We start from the raw sequence: 25,260 nt of genomic DNA on the forward strand, positions 1-25,260 counted from the left end.
TCTCTCTTTCTCATGAATAAATAAATAAAATTAAAAAAAAATAATTGCAAATGCCTGAAATGTAATATTTTAAGTAATATGTTAAAGTCTTAACACAAAATGTATTTATTTCCTTATATGATAATAGATAAAATCTGGCCTATCAAGTATCTTAAACTAAAACAAGGGGGAAAGTCCTAATGAATATTTAGGTGAGCCCCTTCCAGCAAAATGTCCATGTTGGTATGTTGGTTTATGAGCTGACCTTCAGATACAGCTGCTCCTAAGACCCAGGACCCCAGTTAACCCATTAGCACGAATTTAGCAAACATTAAGTAGGAAATAATTGCAGTGGTGTTTTTTTTTTTTTTAACAGCAAGAGCAAAATCCAATAAACAAGATCATTCTTGCTATTATTTTTGGAAAACTTATATGTCAGGCACACACATTCTCTTAGTTAACCCTCACAATGTTGCAACAAAGGTAATACCACCACTTCGAGGGAGTGGGAGGGAATGAAATCCCTTTTGCAGAGAAGAGCCAAGACTCAGATGCTTCTCTGTCAACACCCAGGGAAATGAGCATACTTTAACTGCAAATATGATGTGATTTATACTTTATCATTTGATGAGACTTAAGTACTTGAAGGGATATTTGTTCCCTCTCTGCCTAGAGAATTTTCCCTAAGAAAGAATAACACTGCTTTAAAAAAGGAGGGAGGTGGTTACAAGGAACACACTTTAAAAAGACAATTTGGAGGGATGCCTGGGTGGCTCAGCGACTAAGCACCTGCCTTCAGCCCAGGGTGTGATCCTGGAGGCCCGGGATCAAGTCCCGCATCGGGCTCCCTGTATGGAGCCTGCTTCTCTCTCTGCCTGTGTCTCTGACTTTCTCTGTGTGTCTCTCATGAATAAACTAATTTAAAAAAAACCTCTCAATTTGGAGCCACTTATGCTAATTTATTTCAGCTGCTCAAAAATGCACCCCCCCCACCCAGAAACTGGAGCAATTCTACTTCACACCTCACTACCTCCACCACCCTCCCTACTTTTTTATTTTTAAAACATGGAAGAGATCAGAAATAAACATTAAGTTAATGGGTTCTAGTTGAAAAAGTATTTTGTGCAATATACACATCATACACGAAAATTTTTAAAAATATTTATTTGAGAGAGAGAAAGAGAGCGAGAGAGAGAGCTCACAAGCATGCAAGAGCACAGGAAGAGGGGCAGAGGGAGAGAGAATCTCAAGAGGACTCTGCGCACCGAGCAGAGCTCCATGCAGGGCTCAATAAAACGACCCTGAGATCATGACCTCAGCTGAAACCAAAAGTCAGACGCTTAATCAACTACGCCATCCAGGCGCCCCTCATACATGCAGATTTTTAAGAGAAATTTAAAAATCCCTGCTAAGATTTAACGAAGCATGAAATAAGCAATATGTTATTTTCCCACAAGAGGGCACTGCCATCCAACTATGTGTTCAAATACACTAGCACATCCATGACTGGATGTCAGTCTTGCAAAGAGTTCCAAAAGTTGACCATGTAGGGCAGCATAATAAGGTAGGAAACATTTTCATATTTATTTTTAATAAAAACATGCCTATGTTTATTTATATCTCCTTTAAAGATTGGGGGTAAACCTCTATAACTTCCTACAAAAAGGATTTTGACAGAGGCTTGTTTCACAGCACAAAAAAGGTGTAGATGAGACCAGCATTTGACAAGTGGAAATTTCTTATGCAAACGCAAAATCATTGCTACCAGAAAACCTATATTTGAGTTATTTTGTTTTTTTTTTTTTCTTTTCTCTGAGTTTAAGGCGGCTACTATCACAGGAGTTGGGTCACATATCTTACCTCTTTATTATGCACACACTTTAACAAAGAGCTTTTGGTGCTCTAGCACATACATCAGACATATGCTACAAACTTTTAAGACAGAAATGAATGCCTAGGTTCATAATAATGGCAAAAAGAAGAGGTACTCTACTAGATAAAGTGCTCACGCCAAAGAGAACTGAAGCAGCGTTTGGCAATCACAGGCCCTCCTCGGACTTGCTGGATCTCAGCCACAGACTTCTAATAAACAAAAGCTCTCTTCAGAGCTAAAGAATTAGGTAGCCACTGCACAGCTCTGAGAAGCAGAAAGCCCTTCTTAGGAAGTAAGCGGCAATAGTTGGAATGAAACTTACATCTAAAATGAAGAAAGACAGCTTTTTGAAAGTTGTGAGAGATGATGAACTGGTGTTGACCATTAAAAGTTATCATCCATCAAAGACTAATTTTAAAGGTCTATTAGGCTGACCCCAAAAATGTCATTTATGTGGCTCAAAAGCTGACAAATATTAACAATTTCACAAAGTCTGACCTAATATTTAGCCTTTTCCAGCCAGATTTCATGTTTTTTATTTTAAAGACAAAAATTAATCTTATAAAGATTTAGAAAGTATATCTTACGATTGTTACATTTCTTTAAAATTGTGAAGTTTTTTCTAAAGGCAGTACAGTAAAGCATATGTTGCCAAGACTACATACTCAAATGTGTAACATCTGGGCACTGTCTCACGGAATGTCTGATCAAAGGAAAAGATATGCCCAAAATCCTTCCTAGAGCAAAAGAAACAAGAATTGCTAAAGGTGTGACCAAAACTTACATGCCTAAATAAATTAAACCAAGTTTCATCAGCCCTCCAAGGTTGACATTCAAGAAAAAGTCTCTTTAAAAAAGGAATAACTTAAAACAATATACATTCATGGTTTAAAACAATTAAAAAGTGGTCAGATTGTTCAACACTCAAACACGGGAATGGTATGTTTAAAGTAAAAATGGCTAAATGCAAGGAAAAACAGGTCTTTATATATTCATTTAGAAAGGCAAATGGGATTTCAGAAAATCAGGTGTTGCTTAGCATTATTTCTGCTCTCAACTAAAATGGGGCATTGTTCTGCCTACCAAAACACACCAAACAAATGGATTATAAACAAAGAACAAATGGACAATGCTAGAAAGAACAAGCAAAAAGCACCAACTTTAAAAACCAATTCATTTTCTTTGACATCACAATCCTTAAAAAGATTACTGTGGGATTTCTACAAAGGGCTTAAGTGAGCAGTTTAGAAGAGCCCAACCCTCCATTATTATCTTTTGATATACAATTAAAATGGGCCAGGGCTCTTCTTTTAGCGAAGTACAAAACTCCAACTCTGGCTGCATCTTGGAGCCCAGGACTGGTCTGTATCAGTCGGAAGGGTTTGGGGAAAAAAAAAAAAAAAGAAAAAAAAGAAAAAGAAAAAGCCCTCTGGTGCAGAGGAACTCAGTACCATCCACAGTACACAAGCAACCAACTCCAAGTCATTTAGAAACACTTTAAAGTATTCACTGATTAAGAATCTTGCACTCTCTTCAGACAGATACAATTATTCCTCTATCTGGAAAAATATTTACCAGACCAACACAGAGCAAACAGCAAGTTCCAATAGATGTCTGCTAAGTGAACATATGAGAAAACATATGAGCAGTGTTCTCTGTTAAGTACCCAGACCAAAAGACACCTTAAGGGCTCAATCCTTTTATTATTCTATTGCACATAGGCGAATTTCAAAATATCCCAGAATCTAGCGGTTATGGGAGGAGGTGACTAAGCCACCGATGGAATTGCTTTTTTGGGGAGCCAGTGGAGATGGAAAGAAGAGCAGGTGGTTGTTTGTTTTAAATAAATTAAGCATGCTCTTAATTAACACATGGCGAAGGAACATCATATGGTGAGAAGATGCTCCAGAAAGACCAAAAATTAGTCAGCAGCCTTGCTTTTGAGTCTCCAACTTCTCTTTCCAGTGCTTATGTGATTTTAGAGAAGCTAAGCACTTCCCCTTGGGCTCAAACTCCTTAAAATAAAGGTTGGGGTGAATGTTATTAAACCCTGGCCTCCAAATAAGATTTCATCCCCTTTTAAACTCTTCAAAGAGTTCCCACTATGCAATCTTCACCATGTATAGTGTACTAGAGCATGTCCCAAGTGAGCATGTGTAAAAATCGCCTAGAGAGTTGGATGGAGCCCAGAGTGCCATCCAGAGACTAACCAAGGAGAGAGCTAAAAATCTGCATTTCTAACAAGCTGCCCCTGGGGAGACCTAGCTTAAAAGGAAAAGGCCTCAAGCACTTTGGCCAGAGTCCTAGTTAAGGCTCTGAGAGGCAAGCTTAGGAGTTAGTCACAATGCTCTCAAGAGGGCCTCAGGAATCCTTAAAAGAACCTCTTCACTTCCAAGCAATGTTTGGGGAACTGGACCTGTAGGCAGATTCAGCCACAACTAGGATTCCCACACATACAGACCTGCCTCCTAGCCACAGCAGGGGTGTTCTCCAAAAGAAAAGAAACAAGGGGGGGGGGGTGTAAAGCTGAGTGGGCTGGACTAAGGGAGGCAAATTCCAGGTACTAGGAGGAAGAGTGAGCTTTATCAGCAGCCCACCCCTTCACCTGGGAGTGCCTGTGTCCCCTGAGGTATCAGGGAAAGAACTGTGACTAGGGTGTGGAGCCACATGGTACTCTAGGAGCTCATGCTGAAAAGGCTGTTGGCAGAAGGGTTCTGCTGCCAAGAGGTGGCACAGAGGACAGTCCAGAGTTCAGCAGTGTGATGATCCAAGGGCCACAGCTGAGGAAGTCTGGCTCTGCAGGGCAAGCCATGAGGGCTGCAGGGTGGCTGTAGCACTTGGCGACCACACTCTACAGGATACACACTTCCCATCACTCCCCGGGGCGGGGGGGGGGGGGGGGGCGGCATTTGCAAAGGAGAGAGACTGGGAGAAAGGAGGGAGACTTGGGCTAAATATAACTAAAGAACAAGAGGAGTTAAAAAAGAATAAAAGAAGAAAGAGGTAGGAATGAAATCTGAGCTTTATCTAAGAACATAAGCTTACTGGGTCACTCGCATTCAAAAGGCCCCTTCAAGCTCTTTGGGGAAGTCCCCAGGAAGGACCCCATCGGTCGAAGCACATCGTGCACATCCTGTGTGTGACCTCGAAATGACCTGGCAGGAATACCATCTTCAGTGAAACACCACTACAGTTTCATATCATTAATATTTCCTTATTACTAATGTTTAAAAAGTTAGATGTAAAACTGTATCATTTGAAACTTGAATTAAACATTATTTCTATGAAAATAAGTTCTTGGAAATGATAAAAATAAAGTCACACAGCACATAATGCAAAGAAAGCATACACTATAGAGGAAGACTGATACAGTCCTTTCTGGTCACACATAAATACCTAAAAATGTGGTTCCAATTGCTTTCTTTCTTTCAAACCATGCTCATTTTCTTTCAAATTACTTCCAAAAACGAAGGTCTCTCTGATGTTAATCGTGTGTACACTTCAGCTTACACTTTAAAGAGTCTTCCTCTCCTGGGAAGTGACTTTTGTATACAAATCATGAAAAGCTACTTAGACAAAGTGCTGGAGATGATTAAAAGGGGCCAGATTCACATTTATACCTTAAAAAAAAAAAAAAAAGCAGAAGCAGATGTCAACTGACTCATTTGTGTATATTTTGGAAATGAGTTGAAGATATGCATGTGCATTTCATCAGGACATTTAAAGAATTCTCAACTTTTTTTTTTATTGTGGTTCTGTATCAACAACTTTAGAAATTAAAAAAAATTATATTCTGGTATCTTCTGTATGCTAGATAAAACCTTGACTCATTACAATTTGCTCTAATTAAAACACTTTTTAATCTGACTGAAAAATACTTGCTCCTTTAAAAATGAATTTTTAGACTTGAAGGCATATCACATATGCTTCATTACCTAGGATTAGTAAATAAGGAACTAAAGTAGCATTGTTCATTTAATATCTAAATTATAAAAACTGCAATTCCTTCAAATGGTCTCCTCCCTGCTCCACCTTTTTTTTTAAACACCACAAAGGAAAAAAACGTGCAAAATCTTTTTTTTTTTTTTTTTTCCAAAATCTTTTTGATTCACCAAACCTTTATTGAAAAGTTCACTCGACGTCATGCGTTGAGCATCTTGCTAGGCCTGGAAACACAAAGATGATGAGGTACAGTCTGTCTGGGCCCCTAAAGGGTATCCAATTTACTGAGGAAAAGAGAAAGGTTTTTCAGGAGCAATTCCTGAGTTAAATTTGAAATGGAGGAGGGGTCAGGAGGGTGTGAGGGCTCAGGGATGTGTTCTGTTAGAACAGCATGCCAAGCAGAAGGAGCCTTTCTTCATAAGGGATATAACACCTTAACACTTCACTACAATGCTGCTTTCCCCCAAAATAGGAAACCTGTTCTGTATAGTGGCCAAAGGAAATTGAGTGGGGACATTTGTGCAGAAACTTTAGACTCCTCAGCTTATTTCATTAGTCAATCATGCATCTTCTAGAAAATTACAAAGAATGGTGGCTACAGTAACAGTCCTATATAGACTTTCCATAAGTAACCAGCAACAAAAAATGAATAACCCATACATTTAAATATATATATTCATCATGAAAAATATAATCATATATGTGTGTGTACTATATGATTTCTGAAGCAAATTACTCTGTGACCCTGGGTCACACTGACAGATTTTTACAACAGATCCTTGTTCCTAGAGTTATTGTGACAATAGCACCCTTCGATTATGTAAATATGTCAAAGCCGCTTGAATATTTACTCTGTGGGTCTAATCACATTCCTTCTATGCATGATGAAGTATAGTTCATAAGCACAACCAAAAAACAGCAAGTCTACAACGAGAGTGATATACGAGCTGTCTGAAACCAGCAACCCAGCAGAGAGTAAATCCTAAATGTAATCAACAGTCATTCTGAATTAAAATGTTTAGAGCTCCATGTTTATTAAATCCACCTGCAGTGACAGAAAACCCCCACCAGGTGGAGTTAAAAGATGTAAACTTTACCTCCAAATTCTTGGTTTTCTTAAATGACCAACTATTTCACTTTTCTCCTGATCAGGGAGGAGACTTGGCTATTTATCCTTTCAAAATTACTAACCGTTTTATTTCTTTTAAAGCAAGTAATAGGAAAGAAATTCAACCATTTAAGAAGTTTCCGGGGAAAACTAGCTCATTCAAGAAAACCCGGTGTTCGTTCATTAATAACCAAATGGAAATCAGTGGACTGAGTTAGACTGAGACCAAAACCTCCAGGGATGAAGGTACCACAGCCTGAGCTTTCAGACATTACCAGACCTTCACAAGGTCTCCCTATCAAAAATCCACCTTGTTGGTCCAGTCATAGTTACCAAGTTCTCAATTCTAGTGTCCATTTAATCCTCGAAGAGAAAAGTTTTTGGTACTAAAAATGGACCAAGAGCATGGCAGACATCCCCCTAAGATGACTCCCAGAATGAGTCACATTCCTGTATAAGCTCCTCCTGTGAGCATAGGTGGAACCTGTAATGTGTGGAGAGCTGTCATTCCTTTGATTAGGTTGCATTACTCTAGCCACTAAGTTTGTGATTTATCATGCAGCAATAGCAAATGGATACACGAAGCGAGAGGAGGACTTTCCCAATTCATTGCACACGGTTCTGACAGACCACGACTCTTCCACCCTGTTCCCCAGCCATCTAGCTCCCTCACTACCGTTCATGAAGGAATCACTCTTCCTACCATCTTACACATTCTTCTAGACTGTCTACACATGAGCAATCAAGTACATACCTACAAATACGTTTTTTTCTTTTTTAAATTACGTTACTTTTTTTAAAAAAATACCACCAGTGAGTTTTTTATTATTTTTTTTAAGGTTTTATTTATTTATTCATGAGACACACAAAGAGAGAGAGAGAAGCAGAGACATAGGCAGAGAGAGAAGCAGGCCCCATGCAGGGAGCTCGATGTGGGACTTGATCCTGGGACCCCAGGATTAAAACCTGGGCTGAAGGCAGGCACTAAACCACTGAGCTACCCAGGCGTCCCCGGTTTTTTCCCCTTTTATATTACAAATGGAAGCATCCTATAATACTCTTTTTTATCTATCTCTAACCACATAACCTTGTGAAGCTCTGAAGGACCTTAGTCTGTAGAAAGATCACCGGACTGAGACAATTCCCACTTCTGGCACTGGCTAAATAACCTTGAGAGAAACTAGTTTATATCTGGGCTTCAGTTTTCTCACTTGTAAAACCAAGTGGTTAGCCTTGAAGTCCAACTTTCTATAGCTATGGAACCATGTGTTCAAAGTATACTGTACAGTGAAAACTAATATGAGAGAGGAGGACTGTGCTGGGAGAGGGGGACAGAGGGAACTCCTCAGATCTGTGTTCTAGTCACTCCATCAGCCTGAGAAACTGGTAAGTACCAGGAAATTCCTAGGATTACGTAGAGCATAGTTTGAAGGCAATGAGGCCTGGGTATCTCAGGTCCCCTTCAACTCTAAAAACTATTCCAACTTTCCTCTCAGTGTCTGGTAACACTCCTGCACTTCTGCTTGCCTACACCGCATTCATTCACTGAGCACCTACTATACAGTTCAGGCACTCTTCTAGAAGCTGGAGAGATAAAAGTTAAGAATACTTTCTCTCATGTTACAACTCTTCCATTCAGTCTTCCCAGATTTTTGTCTTCACAGATTGTTTGTTCTTTCCTCTGATATCCCGCAGCACTTTGGACCATACATAGGCCTCTGCCATTTGTTCACTGTTTCACTGTGCTAGGCTTGTCTCACCCGGATTGCAACCCTCTCAAAGGTTCTATCCCTATCTTGGATAGCTACTGCAGGGCTACTCCTGCACCACAGACTAAGCAGGCACTCGATTGCTTTGACAACACTGTCATCTGAGAACTGGAAATGTGTGCTTCAGCTTCCTTTTCCCAACACCACGCACCAAAATTTTCAAAGAACATTAAAGAGCAGAATCAAGGTGCACCTGGATGGTTCAGCTGGTTAAGTGTCTTGACTCCTGATTTCAGCTCAGGTCATGATTTCAGGGTTGTGAAACTGAGCCCCACGTGGGACTCTGAAGAGTCGGCTTGAGATTCTCTCTCTCCCTCTGCCCCTCCCCCTGCTTGTATGCATTCTCTCTCAATCTCTCAAACAAATAAAATCTTTAAAAAAGAAGGGGGGGGCAGAATCAAATGAACAAATCATCGATTATCGAAATAGAAAACCAAATTGGATCTAGTAATGATGGCCAGGTGGTCTGGGTGTTTGCATTAGATACTAATTCCTAGGATAAACATTAACTATTCAAGGCCAAAAATAAATGGGGTAGAACCCAAAGGGAGACTGTCAGGGTGAATGTTTATGCCAAAAGCATAGGAAGAAGAGGACAAGCAGAAGAAAAGGGCAGACTCAGAGTCCCTGCCCCACTAAGTCTCTTCCTTACTTCCTCACCAGAATGGGTGCTGGTCCTACAACCACCCCCCCCCCCACCAGCCCCTCGGCCCCCACTTAGCCTTCACACATCCTCAGGCAGCTCAATGCTCCAGCTCTCATCCTCAGGCCATAACACTGCCCAGGGGTCCCTCGGCCCCTAGCACACAGAGTTCCCTTCTGCACCAGTCACTGTGTATGTCTGGGTTCCTTTTTTACCTGAGAAGGTCTGAGAATCCCTAAATGGTATCAGTTGTACTTTTAGTATTCACAACTGAGAAAACAAATAAATACTAAATAAATAACTACTGTGACACGGTTTTTCACAGCAGCACTAGCTACAACAGCTGAAAGGTAGAATAACCCAAAACTCCCTCCCCAGATAACGCATAAACAAAAAATGGTATATTCATACACTGGACTATTATCAGCCATAAAGAGAAATGAAGTAATGACACACACCACAGGGAGGATGAAAACATGCTAAAGTAAAATAGATCGATACAGAAGATCATATATTGCTATGATTCCACTTCCGTGATTACCCAGCACAGTGAACTCCACAAAACAGCTTAGTGGAGTGGTAGCCAAAGGTTGGGAGGGAGGGAGGAGTAGAGAATGACTGTCACATGTGGGTACAGGGTGTCCTTTTGGAGTGATGAAATGTTTGGAACTGGACAGTAGCGATGGTGTGAAGGTACTTGTACTAAATGTCACTGAACTATGTAGATTTTTAAATGGTTAAAATGGTAAATGCTATGTGTATTTTATCACAATAAAATAAAATAAAATTCAGTCAAAGTTAAAATAAGTTTGTATCTTACTACTAATCTCTACAATGAAACTTGGAAAACAGGACCTGGGAACACTGAAAAACAAAACCACACATACCTACTTATTTACTCCCAAACAATGCTTGGTGTGAACATAGTTCTCAGAATTCCTGCACAACTATGGCCAATCATGATGCCAATCCTGGTGAACATTTAGGAAACTAGGCGCTACTCTAAGTGCTCACATTTAATGCTGTGAGATAACTAGCCCCATTACATAAATTAAAACAGGCACATAGAAAGTAAGCAACCCATCCAAGACTGAATAGCCAGCAGGTGGTGGAACCTGAGAATCCGAAGCTGATCTAATTTCAGAATGTATGCTTTTAGTCACAGTTCCATAGACTCACAGTACAGACAGTTCTCATTCAGGTCCAATCCCTTCTTTCCCTACATATCCATCCCAAAGAGCATTCCACGCAGGGAAGCATCCGCTCAGCCTTATGCGTGTGCGGTGCCTTCTACCTGGAACACCAATGTCCAGTGCTGTTGTCACACCCCTCGAGGCCAGCAGTGCCTTCTCTCCTCACTGGTCTAGGCTGGGGTGGAAGGAATGAGACCAGGAGCCTCCAGGGCTCTTGCACAATTGGCCTTAACTGTTCTATCTACTTGCATTCTTGCCTGCAAACACTGACTGAGCATCCAGTTTAGCCTGAGAACAAGAACAAAGAACTACTCTTATGACCCCAGCAAAACCAAAGGTGCCTTGTATTCTGCTGGAGAACAACCTGGAATGCAAACCCATGAACCACAAGATCCGATTGTTTTGTCTGGCCAGCACAACTTTTTCAAACACCAACAATATAACTTGAATGCCTTCCCTGGGGCACCCATACTGCTGCTCAGCATTATCTTGTGACCTGTTGGTCCAAGCACGTAGGATATCCTGACCTAGCCCATTAACGAACTCACTCATTGCTTACTCCCAGGATTTTTCCTACCACCACAATTCTTTCATGTTCAATAAACATGGCTGGAAAAGACAGAGAAATAAAAGAGCGAATCAGATATCTGAATGTTGTTTTTAAAACAGTATATAGGGATGCCTGGGTGGCTCAGCGGTTGAGCGCCTGCCTTTGGCCCAGGGTGCGATCTTGGAGTCCTGGGATCAAGTCCCACATCAGGCTCCCTGCATGGAGCCTGCCTCTCTCTCTCTCTGTGTTTCTCATGAATAAATAAATAAAACTTAAAAAATAAATAAAACAGTATATTCACTTCTGAGGACTAAAAAAAAAAAGTTCTAGATAATTTCAAAAGTGGAATTATCCATAAAATTGAAATAACGTCATATCACAGCACAACTAAAATTGAAGTTCTATGACAAGGGTCCCTCATTAGCAGTGCTCACATTTCTAATCAGAGAGGGGGTCCTAGCAGAATCACTGCTGGCAGTCTCAACCCCAGTGATTTCAGAGAAAAGGTGGGAGACCACTGTTTTAGAAGGTTTCCTTTTTCTTTTTTCTTTTTTTTTTTTAGAAGGTTTACTTTTAAATCTCAAGAGCAAAATCAGACATTTATGTTTGGGTTATTTCTGTTCGGCTTGTAACACTGCACATGTTCAGACAATAAGCAATGAAAATGAAATGGAAAGGTCACGAAATAAAAATACTAAATAAACACGCTGGGCTTTACTATGACAGAGAACTCTTATTCCAAAACTTCTGCTCTCTAGACTAGCATAAAGAGGGTCACTGGCTGTCTTTACATAGAAAAAATCCACAACTATGCCCTGCAAAACCAAGCAGCACCAGCATATTCTAAGATAAGAACTGAGTTCATATTTTCAAACTGCAGCAAAGTGATACAAGGATCTTACTCTGGAAGAACACAGGTCTTCATTTTTGTTGAAGGTCGGGGGCAAAGGAGTGGTTATTAAGTCAAAAGCCTTGAGTATGAATATTTACATCCAGTAAAAATCAAGAGTAGAAAACTGCTCAACTGTTAAGCTTTCTTAATCATAATTTAAATGTATAAGGGACCCACATTATTTATAGAAGCCCAAGGGAGAATTCCTTTAAAAAATAATGTTGTTAGTCTTTTTTCCCCACAATGAAAGCAAACCGCTATATTTCTCAGGTTTACTAGGATTTCTCAAAGGGATCATTTGTGCAAAGGTGAAATCTACACAAAAAAACCAAATAACCTTCTCTCCTACTCTCTGGTCTTTTTGCTACAAGACCCATGCCCAAACTCCAGGCTCACTGCAGTGTAGAAATGCAGGCCATACAAGAGAGAAAGAAGATCATTTCTAGATGTAAGAGGCAACAGGTTAAAATGTCACCGAGTAGTATGTAGTACTTACTGCTGGTTCAACTTGGCTTCGATCTGCAATATCTATGTGGACAATTTCAACAGTTTTCCAAGTGTTTGGATCTAAACCATGTACCTGTAAATGACAAAGAGAAATAAAACACAACAAACTGTAGACTATTCTTACTATGCAGAACTATTACACTTACATTAATAATCTTTATCTGAGTCTTTAAGAGTAGATTATGAGGAATACAAAAACTCCAAATTGCTACTTCATTGAATTAGTGGTCTGAAGTCTTAAGGAATCTAGATATCTTCTGTTAACCCTGTATCCCTAAGAAATAAATGGAGCAGGTGTGAGGATGCTGCCAGATTAACAGAAATCTGTCACCATTATTTTCTGGCAGTCCTTAAAGAGAAGTTATTTAACAGAATGTATGTAACCTGTGTTTAGTACAACGATACAGGACCAAGTCTTGATAACCTTTAAGTCCTAGCCAAACATAAGGAGACATTATAATTAGATTTCAAAAAGCTGCACTGTGAGGTTTAAAACCTATCTTGAATTTGATTACCCTAAAGCTTTTCAGTTTTGTAGGATATCAATTCCTCATGTTTAATCATTTATTTCTAAAACTCTTTGAACCAATTAAGAACTGTTTACAAACTACCAAAGATATGTCCATTTGGAAGCTAGAAAAGGCAGATCAACTCATACACAGACCAAAGCCTACCCAATCATCTTCATTTAGATTCTAAATTTTAGAATTAGTGTGAAAAAAACATGAAATGTCAAATGATCACCTGTAAGAAAAATTCAAGTCAAATACTACCAATTATAATTCAAAAGTTCTATTAATTGGCACCAATCACATAAAAGCGGAATCCACCACAACATGAACTTACTTTCCTATAACAGCACATCACGAGGTTGGAACAGTAGTTCTCAAACTGGAGCTCTCAAACTGGAGCGTGCACCACAACACACAGCATGCTGGGCCGCACCCTCAGGGATTTTAATTCAGTAAGTATGGGGTGAGGGCTGAGAATATCTGCATTTCTAAGGAGCTCCCAGATGCTGCTGCTGGTCCACAGACCACACTTTTGACAGCCACTAGGCCAAGACATCAATACCAGATGCCTTCCCAAGTTCTCCGAAATACCGTATCAAAAGTTAATGATTACACTGAGTCTTAAATGATTTTCCTGAAATTTATTGGAGGGATAAATGTGCACCAACTTGTAAAAATTAGAACATTTTTGTAAAATATTCAAAGTTGCTCCTCCCTCTCGCCTTTTGGCCACTTCTGACATTAATCCAGCAGAGTGGAGGTGAAAACTAAAGCAGTCAATTTTGCCTTGTAGAGTAGCTCTGACAAACATACAGAAATGAAAACATGAAAGAAATCTAAAATTAATGGCTAAATCGGTTTGGGGGTTGTCTATGAATTTTATCTCTGCGCTACCTGTCCCAGATAAAGAGAGCTGATAAAAACAACTCTCCCCACAGTCCACTCTCTCACCAAGGCAAGGGGGCCGACAGGGAAAGCCCTGTTAGTTGCTGGTTGCTTGCCTGCCTCACTATAAATGGACATGCGCTGGTGTGTTCAGGTACCGGTCTCCTGTAGCTGGCATCACTCTGGTGATGACAAAATGGACTATAGTATTCCCATTTCCAAGGGTCACTGCACTGAAAGCCCAGAGTTGAAACTTACATTTTCTAATGTTCCCAAGTCTGGTTTGTGCCATGTTTCAATTTTAATGAAGAAATCATCTTTCATATATTCATTCTGCAGAAAACACAACAGCAAAGTGACAGTGATCTTTCACCAGTTCTTTGGGGCTTTTGTCTGTGGGAGCCTTCCCCAGCATAAGCATCCGTGCTTTGACTCTATAAGACTGATCCTCAAGTGACAAAGAATCATTAGCTACCTATTTTTATAGACTTGTCAGGGAAACCAAATGCATGCTTTTAAATAATTTAAACTACTCTACTTGTCATGCTGCATACAGGGCTAATATTAAAGAAGCTGGGAGGTTTGGTGAGCAAATATGGCATTCAAAAGAAGTAGCACAAGCAAAATAAAGTCAACAGGGAGATTTTGAGACAAGGCTGGAAAAAACCCATTAACACTGGGAACATGTGGTGGAGTGTGGGCTGGTGAAAAGAGCACAGAGGAGGAGCCATGCAGCGATGGGAAGCTTTAATTTAAAAAGCAAGGAATGACTGAAAATAATTACTATGTAAAGCAAAATTTGACGATTAAGAGTATGTGACACAAAAATAGTTTTACTCACCGTTACAACTGAGGCATAATGGACAGGTGGGCAATAAAAGGGGAAAAATTTCAGAATTAATTAATTAATTAATCAATGGCAAAACAATCTATCATATTATTTAACATCATGATGATTAAACTACCCCAAATCACAAAGCATTTAGTAATTAATGTCTGCAAAAGTTTCTACACAAGTGACACTACAGGGTACCTTAGGTTATAGAGACAATAATCTAATTTTAAAACAATGGTAGAATAATGTCATAAAAGCAATAGATCAATTTGAAGGCCAATTAAGCAAACAACAGGAAACTGCTTCAGAAATCTGCTATATTCTTCCCCTATTATATGTGGCAATATGAGAAAAATATTATTAAAACTACACCAAAAGACACTTTAGAGTGTGGGTAACCTTTCAGGTCTCACCCCTGGAGCCAAAGTGGTCAGCAAGGACCTCAAAGGGGCTCTCATCTGGGAATGAACTAATGCCCTTCACAAAGGTCTAAGGGGAGGAACCCAGAGAAATCTCTCCATTGCCACAGCACCTGCAGTGAGTACCCAAGAACCCACAGAGGGCTTTTTTTTTTTTTTTTTTTAACGGGTTTGAAACGTATTTTAATTGGTTTTGTTTCCAGGATTCCTCATCCATGCCTGGTCTCTAGAGTTCTCCCCAGCCCCTCATGGGGGGTTCAGACTCAAGAGGACAGCTGCAAGATGAAAGAGAAGGTCCCTGACAGAAGGGAGCCGAGTCTCCTTAGTAAGGAGTTCCCGCCCGCACCCCCACCTCACCCTGTGCCCTGGCCCAGCCGTAAGTATGCCCACTGTCAGAACATGGTCTCTTTAATGGGACACTCGGAGCCCTGCCCTCCCTGCCCGTGGGCCATGCAGTCCGGGAGAAGATGCCTTCTCAAAGGCATCAGCACCAGGAGTCCATCTCCTCATCAGCAGTGGGGCAGAGGGGTGGAATGGCTGCCAGGAATCAGGCTTACTTGTTCTACAGTAGGGGTATGCATTCCAGGCTTTCTCGTGAAACACCAACGAGCCCTCTGGAGCAATCATCCTGACGAATGCAGGAACTTTGCTGTGAAGAGAGAAACAGTGAATTATGTTTTTGATAGTACCATCATTTCTTTGTTGGCATCTATCAGGCTACCTCAAAGAGTGCTGTCATCAAAGGTGATTATGTTCAAGTTTCATAATTCATGTTCAAAACTGTTACCAACATGTTTCATTTTCAATCCCAAAGTAATCAAGTGGAAAATTAATATAAAAACAACAGTTTAAGAACATTTAACTATATACAGGATTTAAAGGGGGGAAAAGAAACAATTTTGTGTTGGGCTTCTGCTCTACATCCCTAAGGTGAAATCTGAAAGTTAACTGCTATTCAGGCCGCACATAATACAACACAGAAGTTCTCTCATGTGGTTAGACCACATTCACTGTTTAACACACAAGAGTCTCTAGAATATGGGAGTATTTCTGAATAAAAGTCTTCAAATACTCTTGACAGAATAAACTTAAAGAAAAGTGACAATCTGAGGAACCTACATAGAAATGATATATTAAAACATTTCCAAGTATAAAATTTTGTATGTTTGGATGATGAATGTCGTTTGCTGCCTCAAGTATAGTCACAGAAGTGTTAAATATATAATACATGAGGAGTTTGTGCCAATTCATAAGGTAATCAGCAAAGATCCAAACAGATGAATGGGCCAAAGGCATCTACAGACACAATACAAGAAGAAAACACAACTGGTTAACAAATGGAAAAATCAGACTTTCAGTCTTCAAAGAAATGCAAATGGAATGACCACTTCTAAGGACTCAAGCCTGCTGTAAAGAGAGCAGTTTTACATACACAGGCTTTTCATACAGATCAGATTCAAATCCCAACAGTAGCACTTAGCAGGTGTGCGACCTTGGACACAACACTTGGCTCTCTGAACTTCCCCATGAGTTGAACAGAGTTTGTATTACTCTATAGGGTTATCGAGAAGATTCAATCAGATAATACCTATAGTGTTTATTAGAACATTCCATAATACAGTAAAAGCTCAATAAACAGTGGTGCTGCTCTTTAATTATAAGTTGGTATGAAGCTGAGTACTTTCACATGCTTTTCTTCATTCATATCCTCCAACAGCACTGCAGGGTACACATTCATTTATTTCATATAACCAGCATTTAAGTGGCTAAATAACTACATGTCAACACTATATCCTCCAACTTGAAGCCCTATATACTTTTTCCTGTATCAGAACTGCTTCTCTGACAACTGTCAAACACAACTTAATATCCTAAGCTAGGAAAAAGAACAAACCAAGGAGACTTGGGGCCCAGTGAGGACTTCTGCCTTACTAAGATTAAGCAGATGGCTAGAGGCATCCCTATGTTGAATTTTGGAAGCAAAGCAAGGTGAATATAAGGAACCCCACACCAGCTAGACAGCCATGCAGCTACAGAAGAGGTAACATGGACAGCCCTTTTGTCACCTCCTCCTCAGTTCACAAAAACATGTGTATGACCTGGAGCTTCCGCTACTGTGGCAAATTAAACCACTGGAAAGGAAAAGCTGAAGCACTATTACATATGACATCATTAGCAAAATGCCAAGGGCATAAAGAGATTTACCTGTGTCTTTACACCCTGAAAACAGTAAAAGAGAACTAATTCTTTGAGCGCTCATTCTTTCCAAATCTAGGGAAGATTCATGGAAAGGGGAGTTAATTTGACAAAAATAAAGCCAAGGTATCTGAAAATATTTCACATTAAAAGTAAAAAAATACCTGAAGTCCAAATAATTTCTTCCATTGCTAAAGAACCAAAATCCTTTTAAATGTGGGCGAGCTCTCATCAGGGTAGAATATAACACATATGGATAATTTTTTTTTTTAAATCAGCTACAAGCCTGTCAGTCTGAGAGTAAGACAAACAGATCACTGGTTCATGTGGTCACCTTAGGAAAAGGCAGGAAAGGAGTACCTGGGTGGCACAGTTGGTTAAGAATCCAACTCTTGGTTTTGGCTTAGGTCATGATCTCAGGGTCCTGGCTCTTTGCTCAGAGGGGAGTCTGCTCAAGATTTTTTCCCCTCCCTCTCTTTCCCCCTCTGTCCTTCCCTCACTCACGTACCTGTGCTCTCTCCCTCTAAAATAAAATCTTAAAAAAAAAAAAAAAAGAAGAAAAAGGCAGGAAAAATATAGCTGTGAATTAGCTCAGAAACAGATTTTAACTATCCTATTTATTCCCATAGTGCCCAACAGTCTAAAAACCTAAACATTCTCAAAAGCTCTAGTTTGCTGACCCAAACAGAAAACAATTGCCAGTCACTAAATGCCAGCAAGAACCAAATTTACAACAAAGTTTTAACATGTCTTCATCTTGCTCCCAAATACCTATTTTCTTATTTCCAGGATACTTTTCCACTTTGTGAATTCCAACAATCAATTTTTTTATACTTAGTTAAAAATGACCAAACTGGGGATCCCTGGGTGGCTCAGCGGTTTGGCGCCTGCCTTTGGCCCAGGGCGCGATCCTGGAGTCCCAGGATCGAGTCCCGCATTGGGCTCCCGGCATGGAGCCTGCTTCTCCCTCTGCCTATGTCTCTGCCTCTCTCTCTCTCTCTATCATAAACAAATAAATAAATCTTTAAAAAAAAAATGACCAAACCTTTGAGCCAGTTGTTTCAAATTGACTCACTTTTTACATTTAACATGAGATTCTAATAAACATCTCTCCTCAGTGAATCTAAGTTATGGACTGAGAAATGGGAAAATGTATACATGGAGTAAATAAAATTAAATTTCAATTCTGCTTTAAAGAGAGAAATTTTCATTAGTGGCAACTTTAAAATATTCCTAACAAGGCAGTTCAAGTGCACCATTTATATATAATTAACAGCATACGTATTAGTTTTCTAGCTCAGTATTACCTACCTAGCAAGTAAATTCTGCTTTGGAAGCTTAGTGTCTTAGAAAAGGAACAAATATTAACCGAATTAACAAAATGGAGGCAGGCCCTCAAAAACAAATGAACAAGGACATTCCTCTTCTTGTTCTCCCAACTATCATGTTCTCTTGTGGCAAACCAACACTCATGACAGTGCTTAACTCAAGGTAAACACTTCTAGATTTGGTTAAGAGTCAGGAATAAAATAATGTTCAAGAGCACAAAAAATTCTTTGCCAAAGTCCTTCCCCCACCTCTAACTCTGAATACACATGAAGAACAGTGCACTTCAGGATAAAATTAAACCAAAATGTTCCATCAATTATGTTGAAAGGAGATAAGATCTAACAGATATAACTTCCATATAACAATGGCTGTGAACCTGTTAAGTGGTAAGACAACGTTGCCATAGTGGTAAAGGAAAACAAAGGGCTTACATGGTTTAAAAGATATTTAACAAGTGACCAAAATGTATACTGAACCTCTGATGTAGGAGCATTCTTTTTTTTTTTTTTAAGACTTTACTTGTTTATTCATGAGAGAGAGACAGAGAGAGAAGGAGAGAGGCAGAGACATAGGCAGAGGGAGAAGCAGGCTCCATGCAGGAAGCCTGATGTGGGACTCGATTCCGGGACTCCAGGATCATGCCCTGAGCCAAAGGCAGATGCTCAACCACTGGGTCACCCAAATGTTCAGAAACATTCTTTTTAAAAAACTCTTATTCCTGAGATACCTAACACCCTTGCAAATCATTTCAAACTGCACTTTTCCCATGAAAGTTTTGCATCCACCTTGTCAACAAAATGAGCAAACTGTTAAGTTCTATCTTTCCATTCTACAACCTACTGTGGATAAACATCAAAATATAGAAAAACAGGGGATCCCTGAGTGGCTCAGCGGTTTAGCGCCTGCCTTCGGCCCAGGGTGTGATCCTGGAGTCCCGAGATGAGGTCCCGCATCAGGCTCCCTGCATGGGGCGTGCTTCTCCCTCTGCCTGTGTCTCTGCCTCTCTCTCTGTGTATGTGTGTGTCTCTCATGAATAAATAAATAAAATTTTTAAAAAATGTATAAAAACATATGGAAGAATCTGAAGACCAGATTAATTCACCATAAGAAATCTTTCATTTTATAATCAACTGAAATATACTTTCAATATATTGGGCACATCACATTCATTCACTCAATTTACTGAGTGTCCACTGTGCCAGGGGTTATGTAAATAACAGTGTGCAAATGGGCAATTCTTACTCTGATCTTACCTTACAAGGGAAAGAAGCAGCAAATAGAGCAGTAAATAACCAAAGGCAGGGAATTACCCCTCCCAAAGTTCAGTAAAGGCAAAGAATGGAGCACTGGACAAACAAGTACCTGGTTTAAGGGTGCTCAAGAAGGCCTACCTGAGGATATGACAAGACAATGGTGATCTGAGAGTAAGGAGGGTCAGCCACATGAAGAGACAGACCCCAAAGTCCTAAAACAGTTAAAGACTTGACCTGCCTGGGCCACTCTGAGGCCTTCAGCATGGCTAGACTATAGGGAAGGAAGAACAGAGGAATAGACAGAAGATGAGGCCAGCGAGTTGTGCAGGGGGCAGACAGATCACAATAGGCCTATTTTATAGGCCAAAGGGTTTGGGCTTTATTCTTTGTATGACTGGAAGCTACTAAAGGGTTTAAGAAGAATGACCCAAAGATTTAAGAACATTCTGACTTTGTCACTTTAGTAGTCATGTCAGTAAATGACAATTAACTGGGGTGAGCAAGAGTGGATGGAGGCAAAAATTAATTCAAAATGGATTAAAGATCTACATGTAAGAGCTAAAACTGTAAAATTTTTCTTTTTTTGAGAGAATGAGAGCGAGCATGCACGTGGGCGAAAGGGGGAGAGAATCTCAAGCAGACTGCCTGTGGAGCACAGAGTCTGACACAGGTTTGGTCTCATGAGCTTGAGATCATGATCTGAGCCAGAATCAAGAGTTAGATGTTTAACCAACTAAGCCCCCTAGGTGACCCATAAACTATAAAATTCGTATAACAAAATGTTGATGCCAATCTTTGGGACCTTAGACTGGATGATGGTTTCTCAGAATGGAAACAAAGAAAAAAATAAGTAAATTGGGCTTAATCAAAATTACAAACTTTTGGGGCACCCGGGTGGCTCAGTGGTTGTGTGTCTGCCTTTGGCTCAGGTCATGATCCCAGGGCCCTGGGATTGAGTCCCACCTTAGGCTCCCCACTGGGAGCCTGCATCTCCCTCTGCCTATTGCCTCTCTCTGTATCTCTCATGAATAAATAAAATCTTTAAAAAAAATTATAAACTTTTTAATGCCTAAAAGGAAAGTGGGAAGAAAATTACAAATCATGAAAACATGCTCAACATCATTAATCAGCAGAGATATGCAAATCAAAACCTTGAAATACCACCTCACACCCATTAAATTTTCTATACAAAAACAAAACAAAACCTGATAATAAGTGGTGACAAGGATATGGACACTGGAGCCTTTCTACATGGTTGGGGGAATGTAAAATGGTTCAGTCACTTTGGAAACAGTCTGACAGTTCACAAAGTAAGGAATATGACCCAACAATTCTACCCAACTGTAGGAGAGTGCATGTGTTTGCGTGTGCACATGCACATCCAATAAAAATAAAAATGTGTCCACACAGAAACTTGTATACAAGTGTTCACAGCACCATTACTTATAAGAGCCAAAAGAATGGACGGCAAGAGATCAATCTAGAAGCAACTAGAAAAGTTCAAGAGAAAGAGATAACAGTAACTTGCATTAACATGGTAGGGATAGGGCAGCCCAGGTGGCTCAGCGGTTTAGCGCCACCTTCAGCCCAGGGCGTGATCCTGGAGACCCGGGATCCAGTCCCACGTCAGGCTCCCTGCATGGAGCCTGCTTCTCCCTCCGCCTGTGTCTCTGCTTCTCTCTCTTTCTCTCTGTGTCTCTCGTAAATAAATAAAAATCTTTAAAAACAACTCCATTCTTTAAAAAAAACAAAAAAACAAAAACATGGTAGGGATAGAGATGGAAAAAATGGGTAGATACAATGGGAAAAATGTACAAAATGACTTCAAATTTTGATTTGTGGAAAAGGAATAAAATAACCAGACACAAATTGGTTATCAAAACAAGACTTTAAAGTTTTGGAGAAAATAAATAAATAAATAAATAAAAATAAAGTTTTGGAGAAATATCAAAAAGAGAGGGAAAGCAGTGTTTTCCATATAACAAAAGGGAACAGCAATGAGAAATGAAACCTACCATAAAGAGGAAACAATACATTATAGAAGTATCTCTGATATTCTTCTGGGATTGGATCACTCTTGATTTAGAAAACTCTAAACTGTGCAAAACTGAAGACTTAGAACTATATACAAAGAAAATACTTTGTCTTGTTGACTAATTCTCCACTCAAGAATGAAATTAGAAAAATAAAATTTATCAATTTCTTGTGTATACTTATTCAACAATGTTCTTTGATGTAAATCATCACACAGAGTTAATCTTTGCATTCTCAGGTGATTTAAACTTTTCATTTTTAAACATGAATGTAACTTTAGTTCCTGGCAAATGACTCTTTTGCTTACAAAAATGAGCTCCTAACTGGAACTCCATGAAATTTTAAAATGATTTTCAATTAAACCTCTGCTGTTTCAACTTTTGGAGAACAAGACCATTCAGGAGTTGGCAAAGCTTTACGAATTCTCCATCATTCAAGGCTGACTAGAGATGGTTAAGATATAATGCTTATGAAGAATAGTAAAAGAACAAAGCTGATTTTTCCCAAGAAAGGAAACAGAAAAAGGACTGGTCATTTGCCAGGAACTAAAGTTACATTCATGTTTAAAAATCTCAGGAGAGCTTCAAATTTTTCTCTGAAATAACCATCTCAAAGGTTGCAACACATTTCCTTGCCTTGCTTCAGAATTCAAAGAATCTGAATGTTGTCCTCTCCCCCTCATTCACTATTAAGTATACATTAAACATCCTAAAGAAACACATTCAATCTTTTATGGTAAATGGAGTGTGAGACAAATATGTACACATGAAATACATGATCAGATGTCAAAATGAGTAGACGGGACAAAAAGGGATGGAGTTTAGGAAAGAATAAAAGTAGTCAAGGAAAGCCTCTGCCCAGGACATAGCTGAACTGTGTGTGGGAAACTGAGGTCATAGGCAATGCCACATCACAAGAAGAAAAGAACCTACCGGGGCTGAACATGGCACTTCTAGAGGACAATGAAGAGTCAGGCTTGCTTAGAGCCAATAGTTTTTATTCTGGACATTTGTAACAACTGGAGAGACCTAGACAATCTTGAGTAGCCTCTTAAGTTTAACTTTATCCTGGAAGATGATTTGAGACTAAAGACTATATAAGAACATGGGACACGATGAAATCCATGGTCTTGGAAGAATTTCTCTGTAAACTCCTTTGGCATTAACTTTAGAAAATGGAAAATAACCCTTCTACAGGGCTCAGCAGTAGAGCAAAATAATTACAAGAGCAGGTTCCTAGAGTCACCACGCCTGCCTGGGTTCATGGCCTACCTCTCCCATCAAGAGGAGTGACACAGGGGTCAGTCACTTAAGCCTTTCTGGACCTTCATTTCCTCACTAGAAAAGGTTGCTGTGGGGAATCACTGAGCTCCCACCTAGAGCATGTAGGGTGACCAGCACGCAGTAAGAACACAGTCAGGACTAAATCCTCTGCTTAGAATTACCATGGGTGACTATTTACTCTAAGTTATCAAAGAATATAGAAAGAATCTCATTATCCTGTAAGATTATCTGAGATTCAAAGGGGGGAAAAAGTCCCTTCTGATGGTCACTAAATTATGGGCTATCTAATACCTTGCCAAGATTATTTCTCAATATTCTGGTTAAGATGAAGTGTATCTTACATCAAGAAGGGTTTGGTGAAATGGGAAAGCATATTGGCCAGAGAATCCAGAGATGTTGATTCCACTGGGTAAAGCGGACCTCAGAAGTCAAGTATCTCAAATGTACAATAAGGTGCTGATGTCCTCAGGTAACAAATTTAGCCAGACAAGTGTGCAATTCTATTGCCGCTATACAATGATAGTGGGCACAGCACTAGAAGTTACCCAATGGAGCATGTGCTGAAATGGGGAACATATATTACTGGACACAAACTTAACTTCTTGAGAGAGAAAGTTCTAAAACTCTCTAGGAACTGTGGGTAGCTCTACAACATGCTGAGCATGCAGGATGCCCTTGCAGGATACTGACATCTGATAGGCTGTGCTGCCAGCCTTGTGTCATGTTTGCTATCTTTTCTATGGCACAGTGAAGGCCTCGGTACTCAAAGCTAAATTATTCTTTGCCCTTCCATAATTTAGTTATTCTGTGCCTGTTGTGCATTGATGCCTTTGAGCATGTGGACATCTGACTGCCTTGCCCTGTGACTGTTCCCTCCCCTAGACTACAGCAATAGTCAGTCCTGGTTTTTGTTTTTATTACCAGACAGGTTTCTGGTTGTTCTTCACTACTATCAGAAAGTACGCTACGTGACACACTCCTGAGATCCATTAGTGCCATTCTCTTTCCTTTGTTCCTTTCCTGTCTCAGGCTTCTCCACGCTCTATCCACAGCAGCCATATTTGTGATAAAGCCAGTGTTCCATGGGCATCAAACAGCCCTTACCATCCAATCAAACCACCTCCCCTCCGTTCTCATGGGACACGTGTGCTCATCAGGTCCTGAGTGCTTGTTGTCAGGGGCTTGGGACTGCCTACTTGTGATCAAAAGAGCATGGGATTAGAACCCAGAGAATCTAGGTCACAGTCACCATTTTGTCACTTACTAGCTGTGTGACTTTGGGTAAACATGCACTTTAGTGTCCTCTTAGGTACAACATGTACATTGCCTATTTTTCAGACTGCAATGAGGAGTAAATGAGTGAATGACAGGGTGAAACCAAAGGGTACTGGGAATGATTTCAGCTCCTTCTAGAAATGAAGAAGCCATGAGAACACTGGGAGGCTGGCCTCCAGAGAGTCACGGTTTTCCTTTATTTAATCTATTAAAAGCCCAAGAGGAATTCTGAACCTCATCCCCAAATAAGCTCTTCAGAACAATAACATGCCTTGAATTAACCATATTTATATAGCCCTTTCCACTTTAGAGAAAAATCTAAAATCAGCTAAATCAGATGTCTCAAAGTATTTATCATTTTTTCTAATTAAACAAAAATACAGAAAAGTAAAAAAAAAAAAAAAAAAAAAAAAAGAAAAAGAAAAAGTTAAATCACCCATAATCCCACCACCAAGAGAAAAACATTAACATTTTAATGAATCTCTTTCTAGGCCTTTTTTCTGATTAGTTTTTAAAAATACATGTAATGGGGGCGCCTGGGTGGCTTGGTTAAACATCTGCCTTCAACTCAGGTCAGATCCCAGGGTCCTGGGATTGAGCCCTGCATCAGCTCCCTGCTCCTCAAAGAGCCTGCTTCTCCCTCTCCCTCTGCCTACTGCTCCCCCTGCTTGTACACATGCTTGCGCTCTAATAAATAAAATCTCAAAAGAATTTAAAAAATACATGTAATGTATTGCCTACTTTATTTACATATGCATTTAGCAACTAATCTTTTCCATGTAA

The 25,260-nt window shown here is 39.8% G+C and overlaps 1 protein-coding gene across 5 annotated transcripts in view; it reads right to left on the reverse strand.

Moving 5' to 3' along the window:
* PITPNB (phosphatidylinositol transfer protein beta) overlaps positions 1-25,260 on the reverse strand; it is a 64,733-nt gene that overhangs the window by 29,491 nt on the left and 9,982 nt on the right. For all 5 annotated transcript variants that reach the window (XR_012019419.1, XR_012019418.1, XM_072803065.1 and 2 more), the window contains exons 4-7: positions 15,665-15,756; positions 14,695-14,702; positions 14,112-14,186; positions 12,446-12,529 (exon numbers count right to left, since the gene is read on the reverse strand). Coding sequence is in view for 3 of the 5 variants with exons in the window: in XM_072803065.1 (XP_072659166.1) it covers positions 12,446-12,529; positions 14,112-14,186; positions 14,695-14,702; positions 15,665-15,756 (259 nt within the window). In the remaining 2 variants the exon portion in view is untranslated. The remainder of the gene's footprint in view (positions 1-12,445; positions 12,530-14,111; positions 14,187-14,694; positions 14,703-15,664; positions 15,757-25,260) is intronic.

This window comes from Canis lupus, chromosome 27, assembly GCF_048164855.1.
Source record: "Canis lupus baileyi chromosome 27, mCanLup2.hap1, whole genome shotgun sequence".
Classification (NCBI taxonomy): Eukaryota; Metazoa; Chordata; class Mammalia; order Carnivora; family Canidae; genus Canis; species Canis lupus.